The sequence below is a fragment of the Bos indicus genome, chromosome 9 (assembly GCF_029378745.1).
Source record: "Bos indicus isolate NIAB-ARS_2022 breed Sahiwal x Tharparkar chromosome 9, NIAB-ARS_B.indTharparkar_mat_pri_1.0, whole genome shotgun sequence".
Classification (NCBI taxonomy): Eukaryota; Metazoa; Chordata; class Mammalia; order Artiodactyla; family Bovidae; genus Bos; species Bos indicus.
Window position 1 is genome coordinate 88,516,902 of NC_091768.1, and position 26,746 is coordinate 88,543,647.

Genomic DNA, 26,746 nt, shown 5'->3' on the forward strand with positions numbered 1-26,746 from the left:
TGAAGCTAAATGTAGTAATACAGATTTATTTGAAGTCTGTGAACGAATTTATGTCCATAGAAGTGTGGTTGTATATAAGAGAGTGTCTCTCTTAAGATACAAAAAAGCTCAAGCTCGAAAGAGAGAGATTGATAACTTGGGTTATATTTTTAAAAATACATTAGTTACGATAAAAGATACAAGACTGAAAAAGCACTTGACAGATTGGGAGGGGACATTTTCAAAGATAATAGGCAAATGACTGGCGTTCAGAATATATAAACCACCATGGACTACAGACTGATTTAAAAAGAAAAAGGGAATAATCCAATAGAAAACCCAGCAAAGAATTTTTTTTTTTTTTAAGAAAATTCACAGAAAAGCAGCAATTTGACAGAATTTCTGGTCCAAGAAAATACATTTAAGTCCTTTGAAAGAATTTATTTTGGTACACATTTATTGAGTTTCCACTCTATGTCAAGTAATACAGGAAGGAAGTGGGAATCAAAGATCATTAAGATATGTCTCTTACCCCCAGTAATTTATAATGTGGGTGTGAGAGACAGGCCCATAAATGGAGTCTGAGAAGTGAGTACAATGGTTATGAGATTTAATACCATATTGATTAACAAGGACCCTTAAGAGATAATGGGTATCTCTCAAGTAAAATTTTCTTCATATGACTGGTTTTGCTAAGATACATTTAGTCTAGTTTTTTGTTCTGTCCCAACACTCAGAAGGAAAGGATTGTTTTATCTACTCTAAAATGATTAAGATAATGGAATCAGTATTCCATTTAGACTTAAAACAGAGTGGAGTTTAATTAGTTGCATGAATTCGTTAGACCAGAGCAAAAGGCTTCATGACAGTTTAGTGAAAGTGTTAGTTGCTCAGTCATGTCTGACTCTTTTGCAACCCTGTAGACTGAAGCCCACCAGGCTCCTCTGTCCATGGAATTCTGAAAGCAAAAATACTGCAGTGGGTAGCCATTCCCTTTTCCAAGGGATCTTCCTAACCCAGAGATTGAAGCTGGGTCGCCTGCGTTGCAGGAGTATTCTTTACTGTCTGAGCCACCAGGGAATTTGTATTTCTCTTACTCCTTTAGTCAGTACTCCTGTGGGAGTCCCCTTGACTTAACAGTTATTGCTATAAAGGCAAATATTTTTTTGGCATCTAACCCCAATCATGTTATTTCTAAAAAGTGAAAAGAAAGTAAAGGAAAACAGCATTGAGTTTCTAGGTTTTTAGAAATGATCTCATATTTAAACTATTTATAGGGATTTGTTTTCTCCTCTCTTAATTTGGTTTTGATTCCACTTTCAAATGAATACTTTGCCTTCTCTCTGGAACGCAGTGTCCACGTATACAGCTTCATAGCCAGCGGTTGTTAGTTGCCAGTCACAGCCACCCCTCCCATAATTAAATACAGAATTATATATAGGAGTGTGTATACTTAAAAAAAAAAAGTCTCCACAATTCTCGTTAGATTTTCGAAGGAGTCTATGACTCGAAAAAGAGTCATCTCGTAACCTGATGGATGTTGTATGCAGTTTAAGTCTACTCACTTTTGTGATCCATGTGAAGGTTTTGTGGCTTTTGATTTTCCAGCCGCATTTGGCAGTTCACAGCCTCGTCCAGACTCCACAAAGTCAAGAAGTCACCTAATTAGTCAGTCTTCTTGCTAGCTGCAGAACAACACGCAGACCCCGGCTGGGCATTCCAGGTGCTTCCGGGGAACATAAGCATAAACAAACACTGCAACCGAAGAGGAAGTCTAGACCAGTGCCCAGTTAAATCGGGCACTGGAGCTTGGCTGGCCCTGAATGTTTCAGGATTAGGATTTAGAGATCAGAACACATAGCTGTGGCATTTCCAAGACAAACTGAGTGGGATTAGGAAACAAAGCCTTGGCAATATTTTCATTATAAATGCTCCCATTCTCTGAGTTGCTCCCAAGCTCCAGACCTGTGCTAAAGCAGTCATGTACGTTCTCACTTAATCCTTAAACAGTTGTGATTATCCCCGTTTTACAGCTGATACAACTGAAGCTTACCAAGATTATGAAACATGTCTGCCATCATTCAGCCAGTAAGTGGTGGAGGGTACAACTTTCCTCTCACTCAAATGTGTGTAGATGATCAGCCAGCTCTTCTGCCTATGGTGATAGTCTCATCTTTACCTGGTTCCCGTCCACTCTCATTAAACCGGTCATCATTTGTTTCAGATGACCAGTCTATAGCAGATGGTCACATTTAAAATGAGTACCAGTATAATTGCTGCTGCTGCTGCTAAGTCGCTTCAGTCGTGTCCGACTCTGTGCGACCCCATAGACGGCAGCCCACCAGGCTTCCCTGTCGCTGGGATTCTCCAGGCAAGAACACTGGAGTGGGTTGCCATTTCCTTCTCCAATGCACAAAAGTGAAAAGTGAAAGTGAAATCGCTCAGTCGTATCCGACTCCTAGCGACCCCATGGACTGCAGCCTACCAGGCCTCGCAGCCCATGGGATTTTCCAGGCAAGAGTACCGGAGTGGGGCACCATTGCCTTCTCCCACCAGTATAATTATTCTGATACAGAATAATGTGTGCAAACAGTAGTGGAATAAATTTGTTTTTTTTTTTAATTCTTCTCTTACTACTTTAAAAGATCTTTTCCCTGAATATATTGCTAATTAAAGGTTGTTTTATTGAGTCACATTCTGATCTACTCACTGCTCCCCTCACATGTGTCCGCTGGCAGACATTCTTCCCAATATTTATGTGTGTGTGTGTGTGTGTGTGTGTGTGCGTGCACTCAGTAGTGTCAGACTGTAGCCAGCCAGGCTCCTCTGTCCATGGAGTTCTGCAGGCAGGAGTACTGGAGTGAGTTGCCATGCCCTTCTCCCAGGGATCTTCCCCACCCAGGGATGGAACCCACATCTCTTACGTCTCCTGCATTGGCAGGTGGGTTCTTTACCTCAGGCACCCCTGGGAAGCCCTCCCAACCTTTGTACTGTATGGGCTTCCCTGGTGTCTCAGATGGTAAAGAATCTGCCTGCAATTCAGGAGACCCAGGTTCGATCCCTGGGTTGGGAAGACTCCCTGGAGAAGGAAATGGCTACCCACTCTAGTGTTCTTGCCTGGGAAATCCCATGAACAGAGAAGCCTGGCAGGGTACAGTCCACAGGGTCACAAGGAGTTGGACACAGTTGAGTGACTAACACTTTATATTGTTAGACTGTTTTAAATCTTGCCAACCTAGTGGTAGTGAAATGGTAGTTCATTATAGTTGTGAGTATAGACATATTTATGGGCGTATCAATTTGTGGATTGCTTACTTTCTTTGAGGCCATTTACCTCTTTCTTATTCATTTATAATATCCTTTATATGTTCCAAATATGAATATTTACCATCCTGTGCTACAAATGTGTTCTCCCACGTGTGGCTTGTCTTTTCAACGTGTTCATTATAGCTTTTCCTCTTCCATCCTTTCTGTTTTAGGCCACACTGCATAGCATATGGGTTCTTAGTTCCCCCAACTATGGGTTGAACCAGTTCCCCTGCACTGGCAGCCTAGAGCCCTAACCACTGGACCACAAGGGAATTCCATCCATCAGCTTGAGTTTATAAAGATCACCTGTATTGGTTCATAAAATGTTGGTTCTTATACATAAACCTTTAATCATTTCAGAATTTATGGTTGTATACATCATCCCCTTTTCATTAGTCATAAAATTTGCGAAACTTTTCTTCCTCTACAATTCTTTCAGAGGTGCTTGTCAGCTCTGGCTCAAAAAAAAAAGAAACAAATAGCCAAAAAGTCTCAACAAACCTAAGTCAGCACTCAAGGCCGTGCATGTGCTGGTCAGCTGTTTGCTTTGCAGTCTGCCTCTAGAGCTGCTTTTCAGTCCATTTATCCTGGCACTCTGTGTCCCCAAGGAAGGGGAGCCAAAAGATGGTTTCTCCAACACCGCTTATGACTACAGAGATTAGGGCTTTCTTCTGGAAGAGCTTTAAGCATTATCTCTTGCCAACTCTTCATCTTTTGATGGTGAGCCTTACTCAGCAGTGGTACCTGGTCTTTTGTTTTATTCTTTCTAGACTACACTGTGTGGCTTGCAGGGTCTTAGTTCCCCAACCAGAAATTGAACCCCGGGCGCTCAGCAATGCAAGTGGGGAGTCCATTTTTGGGCATTCTCAATACTTGGTCTTTTAGGAGCCTGGTTTCTGTTTGTTTTGGGGATTTTGAATTTGAGATGGGAAAGGCATTAGAAGTCATGCTCTGCACCCCTCACCCCAGTCCCATTTTTCTGCCTCTCCACTAGAAGCGACCACCATCCTGGACTTTGGGAATTGACACTCAGGTTTTTAGTTATTGCTGCTAACTTATATATATTCTTTGGTATATATCAAATATTTGCATAAACTTTTTAAAATTTAGAAGTAAAATATCTTAATTACAGGTCACCAAATTTTGCAGCCTGATCTTCCAATGCTTCAGTGAAATTCATTTATAATATTAAGTTAGACTAATGGGGTCATTTTAATGCTGATATGGCTTTTGATCGTTTTCTGCTCTCATACTGAACCTCCAGATAATGGAGGTGATTTTCCTTGGAGCAGCCACACACGTTAGTTTGTAGTCTTCAGCCGCCCGGATTTGAGTTGCTCTCTGCCATGTTCTGACTATGACCTTGGGTAGTTTGAGTAAGCCCCCGAATCTTGATTTCTCCGTATCTAACTCAAGGCTTGTTCTCAAGTGCCATAATGCTGGAGAAGCCCAAACTGAACAGTGGATGCCAGCTGCTCTTACCACCGTAAGACGCTAAGGATCCTTACTTTTAAGATAAACCTTTTCAAATACTAACGCTTTCTTTTTAAATATTTATTCGGCCACACCAGGTTTAGCTCTGACGTGGGGGCTCCAGTTCCCCTGACCAGGGGTGGAACCTTGGCCCCCTGCATTGGCAGGCAGACTCTGAACCCCTGGACCATCGGGGAAGTCCCTAATGCATTCTTGCAAGTGAGGGATGTCTGTGTTCTGACAATGGAAAACAGTCCTGCTTGTTCCCAGACAGAGGCGTTCAGGACCGATGGCCATAGCAAGGATCTGAGGGGACGCGATGACTCTAAAGGTTGGAAGAATCCTTCTAGATAGACTTGTTTACAGTGCTGTGTAGTGACCAGGGAGGAAGCGTTCAGGACCGATGGCCATAGCAAGGATCTGAGGGGACGCGATGACTCTAAAGGTTGGAAGAATCCTTCTAGATAGACTTGTTTACAGTGCTGTGTAGTGACCAGGGAGAAAGCAGGATGCCCTGGAATTCTGCACTCACAGGCGTAGACCACACTCCAGTCCATTTCCTTCTTGACATCTGAAACTCTTGTTTGCTCACTACTGAAATAACAGGAAAAAATATTTTAGGATTTTCAACAATAACGTGGTGGTGTATTTTCTGTAACCTGTTTCATCTGGCAACTGTGAATATACCACCTTTCATGTTATCAGTAGGTATTCAGGTTATTTCCTTTGGTTGTGTTATTATCAACACATATTCTTTCTCCCTGCTGCCTTGCACATCAGGTCCTGTGGACGGGTTCTTGCTCTCCAGGCTCCCTCATAACTACATGATTTGCTCCCTTGCTTCACTCAGTCTTCGGCTTATGTGTCAGGGAGGCCTTCTGCATGCCCTCCAGCTGAAATTAACCATCCTGTCGAGGGCCCCGGCCCTCCTCGCAAGTACCCCGACCCCCTGTGTTGCTGCCAGCCATGCAGGCATCTGTGAGAGCACTGTCTCTCCCCTGAAGATAAATCCTTTAGGGCACTGGGATTTGTCCCTTTTGTTCAGTGCTGTATCCTCAGCTTCTGAGTAGATGATCTAACAAATGATTTCCCAGGTCAAAGAACTCCATAGAGGTCAGGAGCATCCTAAGTTTTCCACCGCAGAAGTAGAACTGAGCAGATGCATCCTAGAGACAGCCCTGGCTCAGATACCAGCCCTGTTTCTTATCAGCTGTGACTTGAACAAGTTACATAGCCCTGTGTTCTCAAACTCATCCCTTCCTTCTTTTTATACCAAACACTTGACTATCCTGAAGTAAAACTCAGGCACTATAATCTTCTACAGATAATTTCAAAAAATAACATAATGTGTTAGTTGTGACGTAAAAGTATTTTATGATAACATGTTATGTATTTCAATATGTATTTTTTAGTTAATGTTTTTGGCTGTGTTGGGTCTTTGTTGCTGTGTGCAGGCTTGTTCTGGTTGTGGAGAGCTGGGGCGACTCTCCGGTCGTGAGCTTCTCACTGCGGTGGCTTCTCTTGTGGAGCACTGGCTCTAGGGTGCTTGGACTGAGTAGTTATGGTGCCTGGGCTTAGTTGCCCCGTGGCATGTGGATTCTTCCCAGACCAGGCATTGAATCTGTGTCCCCTGCATTGGCTGATTCTGAACCACTGGACCACCAGGGAAGCCCTTCAGGATGTATTAATTAGAGGAAATATTTCGACTACACTAGAGTGGTCAGATGCTTGCATATACACAGAATTCTTACGCACCCATCACGAGTGCAGAAGGATTAGGTGTGTTTTGGCAAGTCAGGTGTCACAGGTGGTTATTGGCACCCATGCAGTTTTCTGCAGAAGTGAATATCTCATTGCAAAGTTCCAAAGAAAACAAAGTTAACCTTCTCTCATTTTGCACTCTTGTTTACATTCCTTAAAAATGGGGTACACATTGATAGCTTGGAGTTTTTATGTAAAGCAAATTGGGAGGAGGGCTGTAAGTTCATATAATCACAGTCAGGTTTTCCCAACACAGGAGTGAAGGGACAGTGGACAAATCTTTGTGGGGCTGTCCTGCTCAACGCAGCATCTCCTGTATCCTGGCCCCACCCACAAGTTAAGGACTAGCTGTGTGCTGGGCATCTTGCTGGGGGCGTTCTGTGTTACATGTATATCTTTAATGTCTTATACGAGCTCTCAACGAAAGTTGTCCCAATACTCCTGTTTTACAGCTGAGGAAACTGGGCATCCCAGCGAGTGAATAGGTACCCAAAGACAAACCGCTAATGCAAGAGAGGTGAGGGGAGGGGTGCAGCAGAGTCCAAGCCCCAGTCTAGAACTGTAGCTTTTATCACTGTGCTTTACTGCTTCCTAAGTACTCTTGCCTGGAAAATCCCATGGACGGCAGAGCCTGGTAGGCTGCAGTCCATGGGGTCACTAAGAGTCAGACACGACTAAGTGACTTCACTTTCACTTTCAAAGGTCGGTTTTCATTCCATATCGTCATCATCACCTTGCCCTGTGCTTATTAGCACATAACTGGCACTGAATAAATGGTTTTTTAAATGAATGATGAATAATCAGATCAAATCAGATCAGTTGCTCAGTCGTGTCCGACTCTTTGAGACCACATGAATCGCAGCACGCCAGGCCTCCCTGTCCATCACCAACTCCCGGAGTTCACTGAGACTCACGTCCATCAAGTCAGTGATGCCATCCAGCCATCTCATCCTCTGTCATCCCCTTCTCCTCTTGCCCCCAATCCCTCCCAGCATCAGAGTCTTCCAGTGAGTCAACTCTTCGCATGAGGTGGCCAAAGTACTGGAGTTTCAGCTTTAGCATCATTCCTTCCAAAGAAATCCCAGGGCTGATCTCCTTCAGAATGGACTGGTTGGATCTCCTTGCAGTCCAAGGGACTCTCAAGAGTCTTCTCCAACACCACAGTTCAAAAGCATCAATTCTTCGGTGCTCAGCCTTCTTCACAGTCCAACTCTCACATCCATACATGACCACAGGAAAAACCATAGCCTTGACTAGACGGACCTTTGTTGGCAAAGTAATGTCTCTGCTTTTGAATATGCTATCTAGGTTGGTCATAACTTTCCTTCCAAGGAGTAAGCGTCTTTTAATTTCATGGCTGCAGTCACCATCTGCAGTGATTTTGGAGCCCAGAAAAATCTGACACTGTTTCCACTGTTTCCCCATCTATTTCCCATGAAGTGATGGGACGGGATGCCATGATCTTCATTTTCTGAATGTTGAGCTTTAAGCCAACTTTTTCACTCTCCTCTTTCACTTTCATCAAGAGGCTTTTGAGTTCCTCTTCACTTTCTGCCATAAGGGTGGTGTCATCTGCATATCTGAGGTGATTGATATTTCTCCCGGCAATCTTGATTCCAGCTTGTGTTTCTTCCAGTCCAGCGTTTCTCGTGATGTACTCTGCATATAAGTTAAATAAGCAGGGTGACAATATACAGCCTTGACGTACTCCTTTTTCTATTTGGAACCAGTCTGTTGTTCCATGTCCAGTCCTAACTGTTGCTTCCTGACCTGCATACAAATTTCTCAAGAGGCAGATCAGGTGGTCTGGTATTCCCATCTCTTTCAGAATTTTCCACAGTTTATTGTGATCCACACAGTCAAAGGCTTTGGCATAGTCAATAAAGCAGAAATAGATGTTTTTCTGGAACTCTCTTGCTTTTTCCATGATCAGCAGATGTTGGCAATTTGATCTCTGGTTTCTCTGCCTTTTCTAAAACCAGCTTGAACATCAGGAAGTTCACGGTTCACATATTGCTGAAGCCTGGCTTGGAGAATTTTAAGCATTACTTTACTAGCGTGTGAGATGAGTGCAATTGTGCGGTAGTCTGAGCATTCTTTGGCATTGCCTTTCTTTTGGATTGGAATGAAAACTGACCTTTTCCAGTCCTGTGGCCACTGCTGAGTTTTCCAAATTTACTGGCATGTTGAGTGCAGCACTTTTACAGCATCATCTTTCAGGATTTGGAATAGCTCAACTGGAATTCTATCACCTCCACTAGCTTTGTTCGTAGTGATGCTTTCTAAGGCCCACTTGACTTCACATTCCAGGATGTCTGGCTCTAGGTCAGTGATCACACCATCGTGATTGGTCGTGAAGCTCTTTTTTGTACAGTTCTTCTGTGTATTCTTGCCATCTCTTCTTAATATCTTCTACTTCTGTTAGGTCCATACCATTTCTGTCCTTTATCGAGCCCATCTTTGCATGAAATGTTCCTTTGGTATCTCTGATTTTCTTGAAGAGATCCCTAGTCTTTCCCATTCTGTTGTTTTCCTCTATTTCTTTGCATCATTGATCGCTGAAGAAGGCTTTCTTATCTCTTCTTGCTATTCTTTGGAACTCTGCATTCAGATGTTTATATCTTTCCTTTTCTCCTTTGCTTTTCACTTCTCTTCTTTTCACAGCTATTTGTAAGGCCTCCCCAGACAGCCATTTTGCTTTTTTGCATTTCTTTTCCATGGGGATGGTCTTGATCCCTGTCTCCTGTACAATGTCACGAACCTCATTCCATAGTTCATCAGGCACTCTATCTATCAGATCTAGGCCCTTAAATCTATTTCTCACTTCCACTGTATAATCATAAGGGATTTGATTGAGGTCATACCTGAATGGTCTAGTGGTTTTCCCTACTTTCTTCAATTTAAGTCTGAATTTGGCAATAAGGAGTTTATGGTCTTAGACATTAGTTTAATAAATAGCTTATCTACTGGCAAACATGTCTGAATCTCCTCTAGGCTTTTTATCGTAAACACTGATATTTCTTTGTGTGGTGGTGTTTTGAGGTAGTAATTGATTAATTAAAAGAGTAATTAAGTAAAAAGAGTAAACAGTTTGGAAAGGAGTTTGAACTTTAGGAATGTCTGACCTGACCTTGACTGTTTCTTTATGGGCTGCAAAATGCAAATTTATTTTTGATGCGTTATCTAGCCCATCCCTACTTCCGATTTATGTGTATGCTAAATAATGCGCTCCTAATGTAGTTCTGCTTACCAGCATAAAATATGGAGTTAAAATAAGACCCTGTCAAAACACTGTCTTGCAGGGATTAGTGCTATGAATGTTAACATAAAATGATTTTTAAATGCATAGACTTTATGAGGATTAAAAGTAAAAATATCCACTATGCAATAACATTTAAATTTATATGGCTGCTATCTTGCCCCATCTTGACTGTGAACTTTCTGCCAGAGGATGCTGAAAAGAGTCCAGTTACCCTTATCTCATGTATAAATTTAGAAAATTGCAATTATATGAGGTTTTTCATAAGCTTTCATTCATACCAGCGTTTGATATAATTACATTGCGCTGTTCTCATGCAAAGAAAACCGAGTAGAATTTTGAGTAAGAAATAGAAGAAAACTGGCCATCACTAAATGAACAGTGTATTCTTATGTCCAAGTTTTTATGTCTTTTGCGGGGAGGGGAGAGAAAATTGGATTATTTGGACTTTCTAAAAGTTTCAGCCTCCTGTTAGCTTCAACCATAATTGTTCTTTTAGCCATTAATGGTTTTTAAAAATCTTATTTATTTGCTTATCTGTGCTGGCTCTTAGTTGCAGCACATGGGATCTTAGTTGTGACATGCAAAATCTTTTCATTGTGGCATGCAAACTCTTGGTTACAGCGTGTGGGATTTAGTTTCCTGTGCAGGGAACTAACCTGGACCCCCTGCATTGGGAGTGCAGAGGCTTAGCCACTGAACCACCAGGAAAGTCACAGCCATTAATGCTTTAATGCAAGTAATATCAATTTTTAAAACTCCCTGAAGTTTAAAAGAACCATGTCCAATTACAAAGTGCTTGGGTATCCAATTCAAAATAAAGCAGAGTGAAGAAGTAACTCTTTACTTAAACACAGAGGTATCTCAATGGAATGATAAAGACCTCATGCGATAGAAGAATTTGAATATATTTGAAAGACAGAAACTAACAATCAGCCTCATATTAAATAGTAAAGTCCTAAAGGTGCACACATGTATTAAGTCCATGACAAAAATACTTATATGATCACCGTCATTATTCATCATTATCCTGCAGGTACTAGCCAATGTAATAAACAAGAACAATACGAAAGTATTGATATTAGAAAGAAAGTGATAAATTTCCCTCTGTTTATATACAGTATGATTGTATAATAGAAAGTTCAAGAAATTTATTTTAAGTAATAAGAGTTTTGGTTGGTTATTTGGATGCAATGTAAATATGTAATAGTTCCCTTTCTATCAGCAATAAGGAGATACTGTAAAAGGGGAAATATTCTATGTATATCTGTGTCACCAAACTATAAAATTCCTGGGAAAAAATTTAGCAAGAAATGAAAATATAGAAAGAAAATCATAAATTTTACTGAAAGTCGCAAAATAAGACTCTTGAGTCTGAATCATTGGTGAGACATACAACCATGTTCTTGAATGAGAATAATCAGTATTAATCATCATTTCTCTGTCAAACTAGCATGTAAATTACTATAAAATTGCTACATATTGCCAGAGTATATAGTTATGTTGAGGATAGAAAAAATTTCCCCCTGCCCTGTAGGTATTTCTGGCTGGCCTAACAGTTACAGTGACATCAGACAGATTAACATGGGAAAACCCAAATTTAATTATGTACATACAGAGGATCAGAATATGAGATTCCAAAGACAGTCAGGTAAAATGAAGTATATGTGCCATCCTGGACTAAGGATTAGGGACAAATACAGAATCTAAGAAAACATGAGTTTGAAGATCTCTTGATGTATCTGGGGGCTCAGACTGTAAGGAATCTACCTGCAATGCAGGAGACCCGGATTTGATCCCTGGGTCAGGATGATCCCCTGGAGAAGGAAAGGACAACCCTCTCCAGTACTCTTGCCAGAAAAATCCCATGGACAGAAGAGCTTGGTGGGCTATGGGCTATAGTCCATAACGTAGCAAAGAGTCGGACACATTGAAACAACTTGGTATACAGAGGAAGATGAGCGTCATGGTTAAATAGCAATGTTTGTCTGGATTCTAAAAGAGTGAATCTTGAGGAAAGACAAAAAAGTTTTAAAGAATGATGATGGATGATTTACCTAACTCTAGATATCAAAACAAGATAATATTGCCATAACAATAAAGAGGAATAAAACTGATATCAAAGGAGACCCCAGAATGTCCGTAATTAGACTTATTCCACTATATTTAGAACTTTCAAATTAAAGTCTTGTATCAATTTATTCAGCATAAAGACATACCAAATTTAATGTGAAAATTAAAACCTAAATCTTTAAGAAAAAAAGAAAAAAGTATGGTATTATTGGTGTAATGTCAATGTTATTTAAAAAAATAGATGTACATGGAACCTAGAAAGAAGTTCACATTAAAATAAATCAAGTTTCCAAACAATATTCATATTTCTTGTATTTTAAAAATTATAAAATATTTACATTCAATGAAAAAGTAGAAATGAAGTATGTCAAGTGATTACTGTCATTGACATGTGGGAAATGGGGTCATGATGATGTTCATGTTATTCTTTACACATTTTGGTGGTGGTTTAGTCACTAAGGCATGTCTGACTCTTGCGACCCCATGAACTATAGCCTGCCAGGCTCCTCTATAGGATTCTCCAGGCAAGAATACTGCAGTCAGCTGCCATTTCCTTCTCCAGGGGATCTTCCCGACCCAGGAATCAAACCTGGGTCTCCTGCATTGCAGGCAGAATACATATTTTAGTATTTTTGAAAGTTTTGCAATTAGTGTGTGTTACTTTTATAATTTTATTTTCAATAAAGGAAAAACTGATTTAAAATCTGAAGTTATTTCACATACAGAGTTATGGAGAAATTGTATCTAAGCAGAGTACTTAGAACACTGAATAAACAAATGAATATGCTAGGAAAGCATTAGTGGGTTCTGGGGATAGTTTAGCTGAAGTATGAAGACATGAGAGAAGTGAATGACAGTCAGAAGAGGTCATTTGGAGGGAATAAATGCTAGTCTGAAATGTTATGCTTTTAATACTGGTGGAAATAAATGCACAATTCTTAAATAGTGGTTCCCTGTCCTTAAGACTCCCTGAGAAGATGGCATTTGGGGATGTTTTGAAGAACAGTTGAGATATAATCCAGTAAAACAAGACAGTGGGGAGAAAGGAGGGTATGTATTCAAGGAATCAGCATAGTTCAGGTAGCTCCAAGATAAGGCAGACAAAACAGGTTGGAAGTATATTTTCAACATCTTTAAATATGGAGAAAGCATATAGTTTCTGATCCGTGAGAAGTTCCGGAATGATTTTGTAGAATTATTGTTACAAGAATGCCACTTGAAGATGGGGTTCCTTTTCCACCACCCCTTCCCATCAGATAAGTCAGTATACCTTCCTGAAGAAAATAAGTGAGGACGAGAGGTTGAAGCCTTATTTAATGGGGCTCCCTCCCCAGGAAAGGACTCGTCAGCAGCTGTAGATATGGGTACCATGCAACCAGCAGCATTAATCCTGGGTATTTCCAGAGAAGGTAAGATCTCAGAAATAACAATGCTGAGTGAAAAAGTTGGTAGTAGAATTTTCAATACAGTCTACATATTTTAAAAAACATACAAACAGCACTATATTTTGTTTATGCCTTTAGACATGTGTAAGAGAATGAAAACATGACCCAGATAAGCACCAAGTTAATAACAACCCCTGACTATGAGAAAACAGGAATACCCATGCGTGAAGATAGCCTTCAACTCTATCTGTGCTGTGTTACTTCTTTGTAAAAGGAAAATAAGCCGTTGTGGCAAAATGTTAGTTTGTTATTTATGCATTGGGAGTGAAGAGTGTGGATGAGGAAATACAGGTTAGAATTTAGGAGAGGCTGAGGCTAGAGGATTGGCAGTTCTCATTAGTATATGGTCAAGTCTTTACTTAGAGCTAAATCTGGATGTTGTTGTTGTTCAGTTGCTCAGTCATGTCCGACTCTTTGTCATGCCATGGACTGCAGCACGCCAGGCCTCCCTGTCCATCACCAACTCCCGAAGCTTGCTCAAACTCACGTCCATTGAGTCGGTGATGCCATCCAACCATCTCATCCTCTGTCGTCCCCTTCTCCTGCCTTCAATCTTTCCCAGCATCAGCGTCTTTTCTAATGAGTCGGCTCTTTGCATCAGGTGGCCGAAGTATTGAAGCTTCAGCATCAGCCCTTCCAATGAATATTCAGGATTGATTTCCTTTAAGACTGACTGGTTTGTTCTCCTTGCAATCCAAGGGACTCTCAAGGGGCTTCTCTAACGCCACAGTTCAAAAGTATCAATTCTTCAACGCTCAACCTTCTTTATAGTGGGTCAGGGGTTTTACCTTACTTTCCAGCAGGATTGATGGTTATTTAGAGACATCTGTGCTCTTCATTTCTCTTGGGAACGGGAATGTCAGAGATGTGGGCAATAGCTGACCTGAGTGATCAGGCAGCCTGAACCCTGGCAAAACTTCCTCTCTACGAACTGAACAGAGAGAAATGACCCATTGTAGGCTGCTGTCCAGAGGCGTGAGGATGTCTTATTTATCCGCTAAAAACTCCTTCCCTGCTATAATGTTCAGTTATGTCCTAACAAAGGAGGTAGGATTTTTTAATTTTTATATATTCAAGTGTGTATGCATGCAGACATTCTCAATGTTAGACACCAGTGATAGAAGTACATTCTTTTGATTGCCAGGTAGGGTGGAGACCCTGCCTGGCCCGAATCTTGTTTAGTTCTTTTTTGTTTGTTTTATAAAATTGCATGAATGGTTTGGTCGACTGGATTGTTTTTATTTTTTAGGATCAAGCTGTAATTTAGTGATAAATTCTAAAAGTGTTTAAAGCAACTATAAAAACAGTGGTGCTTTTTTTCCTTCTAAAAAACACTTCTTTGTTTAGTACATAGACAGAGGAGATAGAATTTAGAGTCAGACCTACATATATATCCTTTTATACTGCAAACTGACATACTGGTTTCTGCTGTCTTGATTTAAATCTGTGGCTGGAAGTTTCAGTTAGACCCTCTCTCACTTACCTTAAGTGGTATAGCTTTGGGGTAGCTATCAAAGAGTTATGGCTACTCTTAGCCTCCCAAATTGTAGCTTTTTCATCAAGAAACTCTGAGCAAATCTCACATCTTTTCTAAATTAGAAATGTAACCTTGACTTTAGTTCCAGAGTTACTGTTGTGCAAAGAAAGAAAACACTGCATAATGTTCAAATTATGTGCGAACTGAAATGATAGAAATGAAAAATACTATCATATTTCTAAGTGGTCTTTATTTTCACAAAGGAATCAGCTAGGATTAGGTTCACCCACGTATTTTGTTGTTGTTGTTTGTATGCATACGTCAGTTGCTCAGTTGTGTCCCACTCTTTGCAATCCCAGAGACTGGAACCCTCCAGGATCCTCTGTCCATGAGATTTGTCAGGCGGGAATACTGGAGTGGTTTGTCATTTCCTTCTCCAAGGGATCTTCCTGACCCAGGAACTGAACCTGCATTTCCTGTGTGTCCTGCATTGTCAGGAGCCATCAGGGAAGCCCCTTGGTTCACCCACACATAGCAGCAATAGTGAAGAAAAGTGACCCAAAACAAATATGTCTATTTCTCTGCCATTTAAGAGAAATCCAGGGCAGGCAGTTTGGACTGGTATGTCATCTACTCAATCATCAGGGAGTGCCTAGAAGCCCAGTATGGTTGCACAGGCCCCAGCCATCACATCTATATCTCAGCCAACCAGAAGAATGAAAGGCATATCACCATATCGCTGGTAAGGATCTTCCTAGAAGTCATATAGCACTTCTGTTTATATCTCACTCAACAACCTTGGCTCATAGCCATACCTAGCTGTAAGAGGAGCTAAGACATTTTCTGGTTCTGTGTGGGCTCCTTTAAATGGAAAGGTGAGGTCAGCATGACATAGTTCAAGAGGTTTTCCTAGACTTGGAATCGAGTTAATGCCGAGTCATCCGTGTAACCATCTGTCTCTCTCTCTCTCCAACATCTGCCCGGTGGCCAGCTGTGGTTTAGAGAAATGAGACCTTTCACTTTTCTACACAAACAGAATTATCTCCTGAATCAGCCAAACCAACTGGCCCACTTTCATTCTTAAGTATATCAAAGATCAGTACTTTCCTGTGTAATACAAATAATCATATTTGTATTATTGGTACTTCACCCAAGTTGGACCCACTTCTAGATATGAGGCCATACTTGGAACATACCAAGAATGACAGAGAGAGAGATGGCCAAATGAGTTTTTTATTTATACAAAGTAAAAATGACATGAGACTTTACTTTCAGCCCCTTCTGCTGTGCGGACAGGGTAGAGGTGAGAGGTGAGAACAGGAGTATTACTCCTAATACTTTGTTACCTTTCCTTTATAAACTGGGTTTACTTGGACCTCTCAAGGGCATGTTCTCTGTCAACAGTACAGAGAGATCCAAGAATGTAAATTACAGTGAAAGTGGTTAAAATACCAGATACGTTTCTCCTTCACATCAAATATTCCAATAATATATCAATAATATGTTTCTAATCATATATATTTCACACTGTCACTTTCACTTTGTATACAAAAGATTATTTTTAAAATAAGCCAAAGAAAAAATATGCTCAGCTCTGCTTTTCAGGGCAGTTAGCTTCAGTTTGAGCTTTTTAGACACAAAAAGGAATGCTGGCTTTTTCAGTGTGCCCTCGTTTGCTCAGTTATATCGAGTCCTTTCAAGATCTCATACCACTGGACAGGCAGGGGGAGCTTAACTAGCGCTAGTGACCAGGGAAGACACACTAAGGAAACGTTGAAAGAAGGACCATGGAGAGAGACCGTTCCTGCCTCCACACATCCAAAAAGACCTTTTCCTCCCCTACACGGCCCTGGATCAGTGCGAGTGACATTGCATATGTGCCTCCAAATATAATGATAAGGCTGATTACACTGAGGTCCAGGTTGTCCTTCTTTTGAGCTGCCTGTTCTGTTTGTTGCAGTGCTGATTAGAGTGGGACCAGGCCTGGAAAATCACCACAGTGATCTTGGGAGAAACCAGTAGGCCTCGACAGGACTGTAGAACCAGCCAGTCTGTCTCTCTGCCTAGATAAGAAATGTATGAAGTAGAGTCTGCACCAGGGGCTGTTGGATGTTGTTTGACTAAAAGCCAGAGCATAAAGTATATTTTATATACAAAATGCATGTGCACACATGCACACACGTGTGCAAAAAGGGAATCAATGTCTTATGAATTAAGACTACTTCCTCTTATCTATGTAGCGTATCCTAACATTTGTAGTATTTCCTATCCTGTTTCTTCGTTTTTAGAAAAACTTCTGTTTGCAAGCCAATAATTTGATTATGTAAAACACTAATGGATTTCTACCCTCAGTTCACAAATTCCTGCCCAACCTGCTTTTATTTAGTTAAATACATTGTAGAATCTTCCAACTTTCAAGTTTGAAATGTTTTCCCTCTGTCTTCATTTCTTTTTCTATAATAAAAATTTTTATACTAGGATTGTTGGTAGATTTAATTTGTTTTCAAGCTCGGGAATCTTGGTTTCTCTTGCTGGGTTTCTTGCACTTGCAGAAGAAGCTAATAGAGGTTTGGGGGTGTTCTTTTGTCCTTCGAACCCTCAAGACAAAATATATTTACCTTTTGACATTTATAGTTTTTTTCCTCCTTGGGTTGATTTTCATAAACTGCTTGATGCAAAATGTTCTATTTCATCTTTTCACTGTTTTAGATTAAAGCATGGTGTTGGCACAGACTTTTAGAATTTGTTTCAAGTTAGTTTCCTAGTGTCCAGTTCTCAGGAGCTGCAAGAGAACAGCTCTGCCCCAAGCAATCATCCAGAAGTCCAGAACTTTGGGATACCACAGTTTGCTAAAAACAGAAGGGTTAAAACCCTGGTCAAAACAGTGACCTTGTACAAACGCTCCTGATCCCTACAAGAAGATGGCATCTATTTCAATAATGAATTTATAAATTTAATTCAGTTGGATTTTTATAAGGGAGGTAAAAATAACATGTATAATTTAATTTTCATCTAAACTTTTTTTTTTTTCAAAATCAAATTACACTTTGGTCAGAATCATTTTACAAAACACGATGATTAACGATAATGATGAGTTCAAATAATTGAACCAGTGTCTGTGCTTAATTAATTCTCTGGAGAAAGGAAATTCTGGGTCCAGATAACAGAGTACATCCAAGTGGCATTACTGGTATTTTCAGGGTTTTTATTTTTGAAGCAGATTATTCATGCAGACCTATGTCCTTTCTAGGACTTCCCTGGTGGCTCAGACGGTAAAGCGTCTGCCTACAATGTGGGAGACCTGGATTCAATCCCTGGGTCAGGAAGATCCCCTGGAGAAGGAAATGGCAACCCACTCCAGTACTCTTGCCTGGAAAATCCCATGGACGGAGGAGCCTGGTACGCTACAGTCTATGGAGTCTCAAAGAGTTGGACACAACTGAGTGACTTCACTTTATGTCCTTTCTGTACTTTCCATGTCTTCTCTTTCCCTTTTCCCTGATGAATCCCCTGTAACCTTCTCATGCATTCCATACGACTACCAGACTTCCCCTCATGTGTAAGTGGTGCCATCACCAAAAGGTAAGAAAGAAAAAAAACACAAGTTACTATTAATATTGGACTTCCTAGGTGGCTCAATGGGTAAAAGAATCTGCCTGCATTGCAGGAGATGCGAGTTTGATCCCTGGGTAGGGAAGATCCATCCCCTGGAAGAGAACATGGCAACTCCAGTATTCTTGTCTGGAGAAGCCCATGGTCAGAGGAGCCCGGCGGGCTGCAGTCCTTGGGGGCTGCAAAGAGTCAGACACGACTGAAGCGACTGAGCACACAGCACAACATTAATCTTGGATTCTCCCTGCCCCAACCTTTTTAACTTTTTTTTTTTTTACCCCTGTAAGTCTCCTAATATATGCCTGGTTGAATCTGTACAGCTGATGGAAATTTGACTCTAAGACATTTTAAAAACCCAAGAGCAAAGACAAATCCAAGAAGGCAGAAGTGATTTAATTTTTTGTAAAATTTCAAAGACTTAAGATGAGTTGGATCCTTTATATTTAAAAAGTTCTAAGCAAGTTCCTCCTTTTTTTCCCCAGCTGTAGTCATAATACAGAGCTTTCTCTATCATTTACTGATTCATCCGGGTTCACTTAGTGTCCTTTTTTTTTTTTTTTTTCACTTAGTGTCCTTCTAATCATTGAAAAAGTAATTAAAATCCCCAAGGGCCAGCCTACCTTGAGCTCCAATTCAGAATTTATGTGCTTCTGTGACTCTGACCTCCACTTTCCCTATTCAGCTGCAGCTGAATAGACCTGCTTGCACATGGCAGAAAAGGGCAATTTGAAGAGTCCAGTTTCCATTTCCTTTAGCTTTGTTCAGGGATTAGAGCCCACAGTGCTTCAGAATGAAGCCTAGTCTGGCATATACCTTACTTCTTCCTGTGCAAAGGTTTTGTTTATTTTCTGATTTGTCGTGAGAAAGTTAAGTGCTGACTGAATGAAAGCTACAGTTTGATTTCTTCCTCTGTTTTAGAAGAAATTCTTTTTAGGGTTAAGTTAGCAAAATCTGTGCTGTGCCGATGTATTTCTTATCTCAACCTGTTTTGAGCTAAACTCATTGCAAAGGCTAGGTTTTCTGTGGGACCTCTAACAGTCCATAAATTCAAGTTCATGTCCCAGAGTAATGGCGACTCACTGTGTTGTATATTTGATATATATGTCGGTTGCATGTATCATGGAGAGAAAAATTATTACCGTTATAAAGTAGCTGCGAAATCTGAAAATTCTAATCTGAGCACACGCAGAATAAAGAGCCCTTAGTGACACAGCAAGGTGGAAATTCAATTTTGCTATGATGGTGATAACATTCAAGCGTATCAAGAAGCCAGAAACTCAGGGACAACTTTTGGTGCCTCAGTTTTAACTCTTTATCTGAGTGCAAGGAGGGTTTTCCTCAGAGTAAAAGCAGAAAGGAGAATTTCACATCTAAAATATTTGCTGCTTTTTTTCTCCCACCATGGTGTACAGTTTGGAAAAGAAAACCCAAGCTAGAGAATTGTGGTTACTCATTTCCCCAGCCAGTGCTGGAGGGTAGACGCCTGGCTGAATGAGGCTGGGAAGACAAGTCTTGGGACCTGACTCATCCAGTGAGAGGTGGTGACTCCCTGGCCCCCAGATTACCATTAGGTTCTCCAGAGGCCAGCCTGCAGAGTGAGTATTCTCTGCCTGTGGCCCGTTTCAATTGATGCTAGGTACCAAGCCCAGATGGAGCTGGTCCTGGCAGCTTGCTCTCTGGGGCGTCTTTGTTTTTCACCAGTAACACTGCCTGCTGCTCGCTGCCCAGGACTCAGCACTGTAGGCTGAGAACTAAGAGAGGGCGTGATTCCCTAGCCCTAAATGAACTGCTCTAAGAGGGAAAATAACTTTCTGAATACAGAGAGAGAAAGAGGATGGAAGGAAAGAGGGGAGAGGAGGAAGGGAGGAGGAAATACCATAATGGAGGAGACTGCAGGTGACTTGCTTTTTTTAATCATAGTAGGACCACATTGCAATTAGAAAACAAGTCTGGAGTCGGGAGAAGAATCTAGAGCTACGTCTTAGATATCAGATTATTACTGAAGTACAAAGTGTTGAGATTTTCATCTTGTTACACAACTTGCTAAGCAGCTGAGTTAAAGAAATGCTGCAGAATCAGTTATACACGGACAAGGCAGGATGGGGTGGGGTGTAGCCTGCAGTCAGATGGACCATAGTTTTCCATCCAAGCTCTATCGCCTTACTGTGTGACTTTGGAAAAAAAACTGTTTAAATCTTTAACTTCATAATCTATAAGCAGCAGATAAAGGCGATGAAAAGTGGAATGAGACGGAGGATGTCTAATGCATTGGCGGGCACACAGACGTGTCAGTAAATGGTAACATCTGTGCCTCTCTTGAGCCCCAGTCTCTGAACAGCTTTGCCCCACCATATGTATTTGTTCTTAGTAGTAAGACGAATCATGGCCATCACCTGTGTTGCTCTGTATTCCCTGCTTTCTTAAGAAGTTGGTGCATCCGTCATCAGTGAGACACTGCTTTTCATCACCAGGAACTGTTGTGTTGTAGTAAACACATCATTGACACAGAACATCAGACTTTGCTTAGAGGACTTTTTATTCATATTTCCAGGTCTTATGGTATGTAAGGTTATTGTTAGCATAATCTTGTACAAGCTTTTGTTTTATCACAGCGAACACATTTGTAACATTCTCAGAAAGAGTGGCTAGAAAGTACAAGGCTCCTTTGTTATGCTTGAACCAGAGCAGAATGTCTACCTCTGGGCATCTGGGGTGAATAATTCTGGGTGGTTGGTTTTTTGTTTTTTGGTTTTTTTCAAGTGGGTGAGTGTCTGTCCTCTGCATTCTATGGTGTTTAGCAGCATCCCTGGCTCCCACTTACTCGATGCCAGTTAGAGTAACCAAAAATGATTTCAGATACTGTGAAATGTTCCCAGTTGAGAACCACTGAACTACACTTAAGATTGCGATTTGACAGAAATGGGTTCAGTGAATGTACTAACCCATGAGATCATCCAGAATTAAATGTAGAGGAGAGTTGATTCAAATTTACCTACATGCTCATAAATGATTAAACATTTTAAAAGTACCGAAGGGAATTCAAACAGGAAAAAAGGAATGAAAAGAAAGGTCAGAAAGATGCTCCTTTGTCTTTAGGTAATGAATGAGTCTTCTCATCTTTGTCATGAATATGTGCAGACAGCCCTGTTTCCTCACTAAGTGAGGACCAGGGCATGTTGATAAATGCTTAGATGCCTGGCAGGGTGATAGAAGTTCATTAATCATTGAACGAGAAGAAACCAAGGTTGTTTCTAAGTTCTGGGTGTGTACGTTCAGTCGATCGTGTTTGCGCAGAATGGCAGAGAGCACATAATACGGAAAGGCCAATCTGCCTCGCACATCAGAGGGACCTCGGATACCATCGTAGCTTCTGCGCTGTTATCTCAAGAAAAGAGCTTCCCTGGCACATAGGAGCCCCAAGGAGGTCAGTGTGTGATCCCTAACAGTCCCTTATAGCCCTAGAATTTTTATGAGACCATAGCTTATACAGAGCTTCCCTGGTGGCTCAGCAGGTAAAGAATCTGCCTGCAGTGCAGAGACCTGGGTTCAATCCCTGGATTGGGAAGATCCCCCGGAGAAGGAAAACTGTGTCCTCTCCAGTATTCTGGTCTGGAGAATTCCATGGACTGTACAGTCCGTGGGGTCGCAAAGAGTTGGACACAACTGAGCAACTTTCACTTTTCATAGCTTATAGGGCCTACCTATGATGTCATGACCGTAGCGTTTTTGTTTGTTTGTTTGTTTTTAAGGTAGCAGATCAGTGATTACTGTAAAATATAAGTCCTAATTGTCCCTGCAACTTCTGTGTACACAGCAAGTAGGGATGTGATAAAATAATTTACATATAAGCATCATCTCTCTGCCTCACTGAATAATTTCGTCGATAGCAAGCGTGCCTGCCAACAGTGGCTTTTTTGTTGCTGTTTTTTCTATTCAGTTTGTACCATGTGACTCACAGTGTCCTAGCAGATAAGAACAGAGAGACCTGGTTGTCCAGTATTGGCTTTTGTGCAGAGCGCTGTTTCTTGTGAGGTCACCAACAGTGTTTGTCCAAATAGTGAGTCCTTTCCCAAAGCAGACCCACCGACAGTTCCTTTCTGAGAAGACTATGGGTTTCAAAGGTCGAATCAAACCAGGCTACAAAATGGCTATCTGCTAGCTTCTGTGCTCACACAATCAGAGTATCAGTGTTTCCTGTTTGCATTCATGCTGTAAGTTGAATAGCTGTAAACTCCTCCCCCTTCTGCCCCCCCAAAGAAAAGGGATTGCCAAGACAAATAATTCTTGTGACATAGGCAATTTCTCGCAAACTTTTTAAAACGTGCAGCTTTCAGAAGTCTACGTTGTGTGCTCTTCAGGAATGCTAAATCATAGTAAATGTATTTGCTTCATGACTCAAGACCAAGTCTGAGGTACAGTCCACATTAAATAATTCCTTCACCTGTATCTGTTTTTAAAATTATAGAGAGGACTTTTATAGTAAGGGAATAAATGGCTTATTTCAGATCCCTAACGTTTTCTTCAGATCACTAAGAAAATGTTACTTACAGGTTTTCGATGTCGACAAGTCCCAGGAATTGGCTAGGAAAAGGAACTTGCCCCACTCACAGCCAGATAACGTGCCCCCTTCCCAAGGGACGAAGACACAGATATACAGCACTGCACGGTGAAACATCCAAGTTAGTTCTTGTTGACTACACCTTATGAAGTGGTCCTTAATTTTAGAATTACCCATCAGCATACCTTCCATTTTCTTATAGCAGTCTGATATTTGAACACAAAAGCACAGTATTTCAGACATTTTCAGCAGATGAGAATTTGGCACTTCCTCCTTGTTTGGGTTTTCTTCACATTCTTTGCCTCCATATTTCCTTTGCATTTAGAAGCCACAGTCTTGAAACTGTACCATGGCATCCTGTTTCCTTCCCCAGCTGAAGTTCTATCTGTTACAATTCCCCACACCTCCATATGTGTCTATCTACCCATTTCCACTGAATGATAGCATTTACTTTAGATCACCACTGGCTCCTTCTCTGATAGTTCCTTCTTTTCTTTGTTAATTAATTCTTTTTTCTTTTTTTGCACTGGGTGTTATGTTGGTTACTAGTGATACAAAGATGATTAAGATATGGTCCCTTCCTCTACTCAGGCTAATTAGGATGCTACATGCAGAAATAGGTGTGGGTCTGTGGGGCAGCAAACCAGAAGGCTAGGAGGGGCAGAGAGCAGCTTCCTCTTCCTGAGAAGATCAGAGGTCCATACTTGGAGAGCATGGCAATCCACTCCAGTATTCTTGCCTGGAGAATCCCATGGACAGAAGAGCCTGGCAAGCTACAGTCCAGAGGGTCGCAAAGAGTCAGACACAACTGAAGCAACTTAGCATGCACACATGTGCCTTGCAGTGTTAATCTCCCCTATAGACATGGTCCCTATCCTCATGGAGTTTATAGTCTTAATGGGGGAGCTTCATGTGGAAATGTGCATCCAGCTGGAAAGACCTTAGAGATCATTTGATCAAACCCTGTTAGGTGAATAACAGTCTACTTCTGACAATAGGATAACATTAACCAGTTTTTAAAATTCCTTAGCGTTTAAAAATAAAACCTGTAAAACTTTGGTTACTTGAATCCCTATACCAGGGGTACCACTGAGATAGGGGTTTTTGCTGTCAACAATCTCCTCTGGTTTTGACCTTTAACTACAATCAGCCCTTTGCATCCACAGATGCTGAAGGCTGACTACATTCAATGTACCGCTCCATTTTATATAAAGAGCTTTATAGAAGCATCCTCAGATTATGGTGTTCACAGGGGCTGCTGGAACTAATCCCCTGTGAATGCCGAGGGTCGGCTACAGTGATAAAATCACCAAAATTGTCCTAAATACTGTATTAAAAGGAATGTCTTTTACTTCTTCAGATTGCCCTGCTATGTCTCTTGTTTAAAGGAAATATAGTAAAGGGGAAGAGAATGACTTGTAGCTATGTTCATTCCAAATTGAATACTTTCAAAGGAATATTTTTCAATATGTCAAAAGCATATCAACAGTCATAAAAAAAATTTATATCCTCTGGCACCATACTCTTACCCTTGGGAATTTATTCCAAGAATATAATTTGAAACAAGTTAAACTCATATGCCCAGATACTTTGCAGCATTCTTTATATTGGAAACAACTCAAACATCGAATAACAGGCAGAAGAATTTTGCAAATCTTGGTACAGCAACTTAACAAAATTATAAGCTGCCACTTATAATCACAAATTTGAAAGTTTGTAGTACAGTAAGAAAACTGTGATAACTTTAAAAAAGCAGACTACAAAATTCTACCTATTCTATAAAAATTATATAGTCATATGAAGCACTAAAAGGAAACCATAAAGAATTAGGACAACTGGTTGACTAAAGAAAGGTCAGAAAGAGTCTGAAAAAAAAAAAAAAGGATCTGAAATTATTGGTGTTTTATTTTTATTAATTTTTTAATAATATGTGTGTTCAGTGAATGCTAGACACAAATTTGTTCACAGGTTAAATAGTTTTTATTTTATCTTAGTAAATTTTTTTACTGTCTATTCCTATCTCTGCCATAAATTATGGCTTTGGTTGTACTGTGAGTATGTAGTACATATTCCATAAATATTTACCTTCTGTTACATTGATAGTATTTCTTTCCTAGAGCAGTGTGCTTCTCAAATTTTAATGAGCATTCATCTCACCAGGGGATCTTGTCAGAATGCTGGTTCTGGTTCAGTTGTTCTGGGATAGAACCCATGAGTCTGCGTTTCTAAGCCCCCAGGGGCTGCTCATGTGTCTGGTCCAGCTCTCTGCTCTGTGTATGAAGATGCTGCTGCTGACCCAGAGTCAGGGGTTATCCTCTTGGAAGGCAGTGTTGGATAGCCTCCCTGGTATAGCCAGAACTGCCTCAGTAACATTTCTAGCAGTCTGGGGGCAGTGAAAGAATGGTTACAGATGACTGTCTTCTGTGGTTATGAAATAAAGATGCTATCTTATCAGGCCTGATGATCAACCTTAAGCCACTCAACTAATATCAACTTTGTCCACTAATAGAAATGGCATTAATATAAGTGATTCTGTATGTGTCTTATAAAGAGTAAGAAAAGATTTTCTTTGGTACTCATGCTAGCAGTGTTGTTTGACACTGATTGACTATTTGGAACCTGATTAAAAACTTGAAAATCCCATCTGGGTTAAGAAAAGCTTTGCCTTGACATTCTACACTGGAAGAAAAATCTTGGCCAGGCAGTGAATCCTTAAGGAGCAGTGGTGTGAAGCCGACTCAAGAGTCATATTTTTACAATTCTGAACACTGTAAACATAAGGAACATAAAGAAGCAGAACATTTTCTAAAACCAGGGGAACATCTTTTTACCTTTTTGTATGTACAGGATACCATGGTGTATAGTAGCCTTGAACGTGGAGAGGAATTTGACATCCTTTGATTTTGAACCATATCAATGATTGTCAAAACTTACCGTTGTTTTAGAAGATCATAGCAGGTTTCCAACTTGATTCTCCACAGTGACTGAAGCTGGCTTTGGTGCTGATATTGGCATGGAGAAATTCTTCAACATCAAGTGCAGAGCTTCTGGTTTGGTGCCCAGCGTTGTGGTTCTGGTGGCGACCGTGAGGGCTCTGAAGATGCATGGAGGTGGACCGAGCGTAAGTTCCATGCTTCCTTTCTAATAAAACAGAATGAAGCCAAATTGAGTCTTTGAGACACTCAAACCTGCTTCATCACTACAGTTTTCTAAAATGTCTCCTTTTTCATAAATCATCATTTCAGGGCACTTAGAGTTCGGTAAGATCAAGTAATTAGTAACACCCACCAAGTTATTTCTAAGCAGTATTTTGGAAAGGAGCATAATGTAACCTCTAAGAGTCTAAACTGAAGCTTGTATCAACATTTTATAACCCCATGGTAATGGGAGGATAGAGGCTCTGTTTCCTGAATGAAGAACAGAAGGGTAAGAGTGATGGCTTTTGTGGGTGAGGTAGTTCAGTGTTTGTATAGATCATTTTTTGGTTCACTGATGCTACATCTCATCAGATTTCATCTAGCACTATTTTCCTCCTGTTTCTGTTTATTATGATTTCACTTTATAACTCTGTTAGAGCACTGGATTATTTCTGAGAGAGCTTTGCCTAGAAATCTCAAATTCTGGTTTAACGTTTTTAAAGACTTTATCAAAAGTCTCACATGTAGAATTCACACACAACTGAAAGGGAAATTTGTCTTTTCCATAGCAAAGGTGTATTTTTTTTTTCTTTTTTTAGGGATTTCCAAAGGGAGAATGAGAGATCTTGTGCTCATTCATCATTTTTGAAATAAAATGGTTTG

At 40.6% G+C, this 26,746-nt stretch overlaps 1 protein-coding gene across 2 annotated transcripts in view; it reads left to right on the plus strand.

The window, feature by feature from the left end:
* MTHFD1L (methylenetetrahydrofolate dehydrogenase (NADP+ dependent) 1 like) overlaps window positions 1-26,746 on the plus strand; it is a 181,866-nt gene that overhangs the window by 80,168 nt on the left and 74,952 nt on the right. For both annotated transcript variants that reach the window (XM_070796373.1, XM_019966947.2), the window contains exon 21: window positions 25,928-26,067. In XM_070796373.1, coding sequence (XP_070652474.1) covers window positions 25,928-26,067 — 140 coding nt within the window. The remainder of the gene's footprint in view (window positions 1-25,927; window positions 26,068-26,746) is intronic.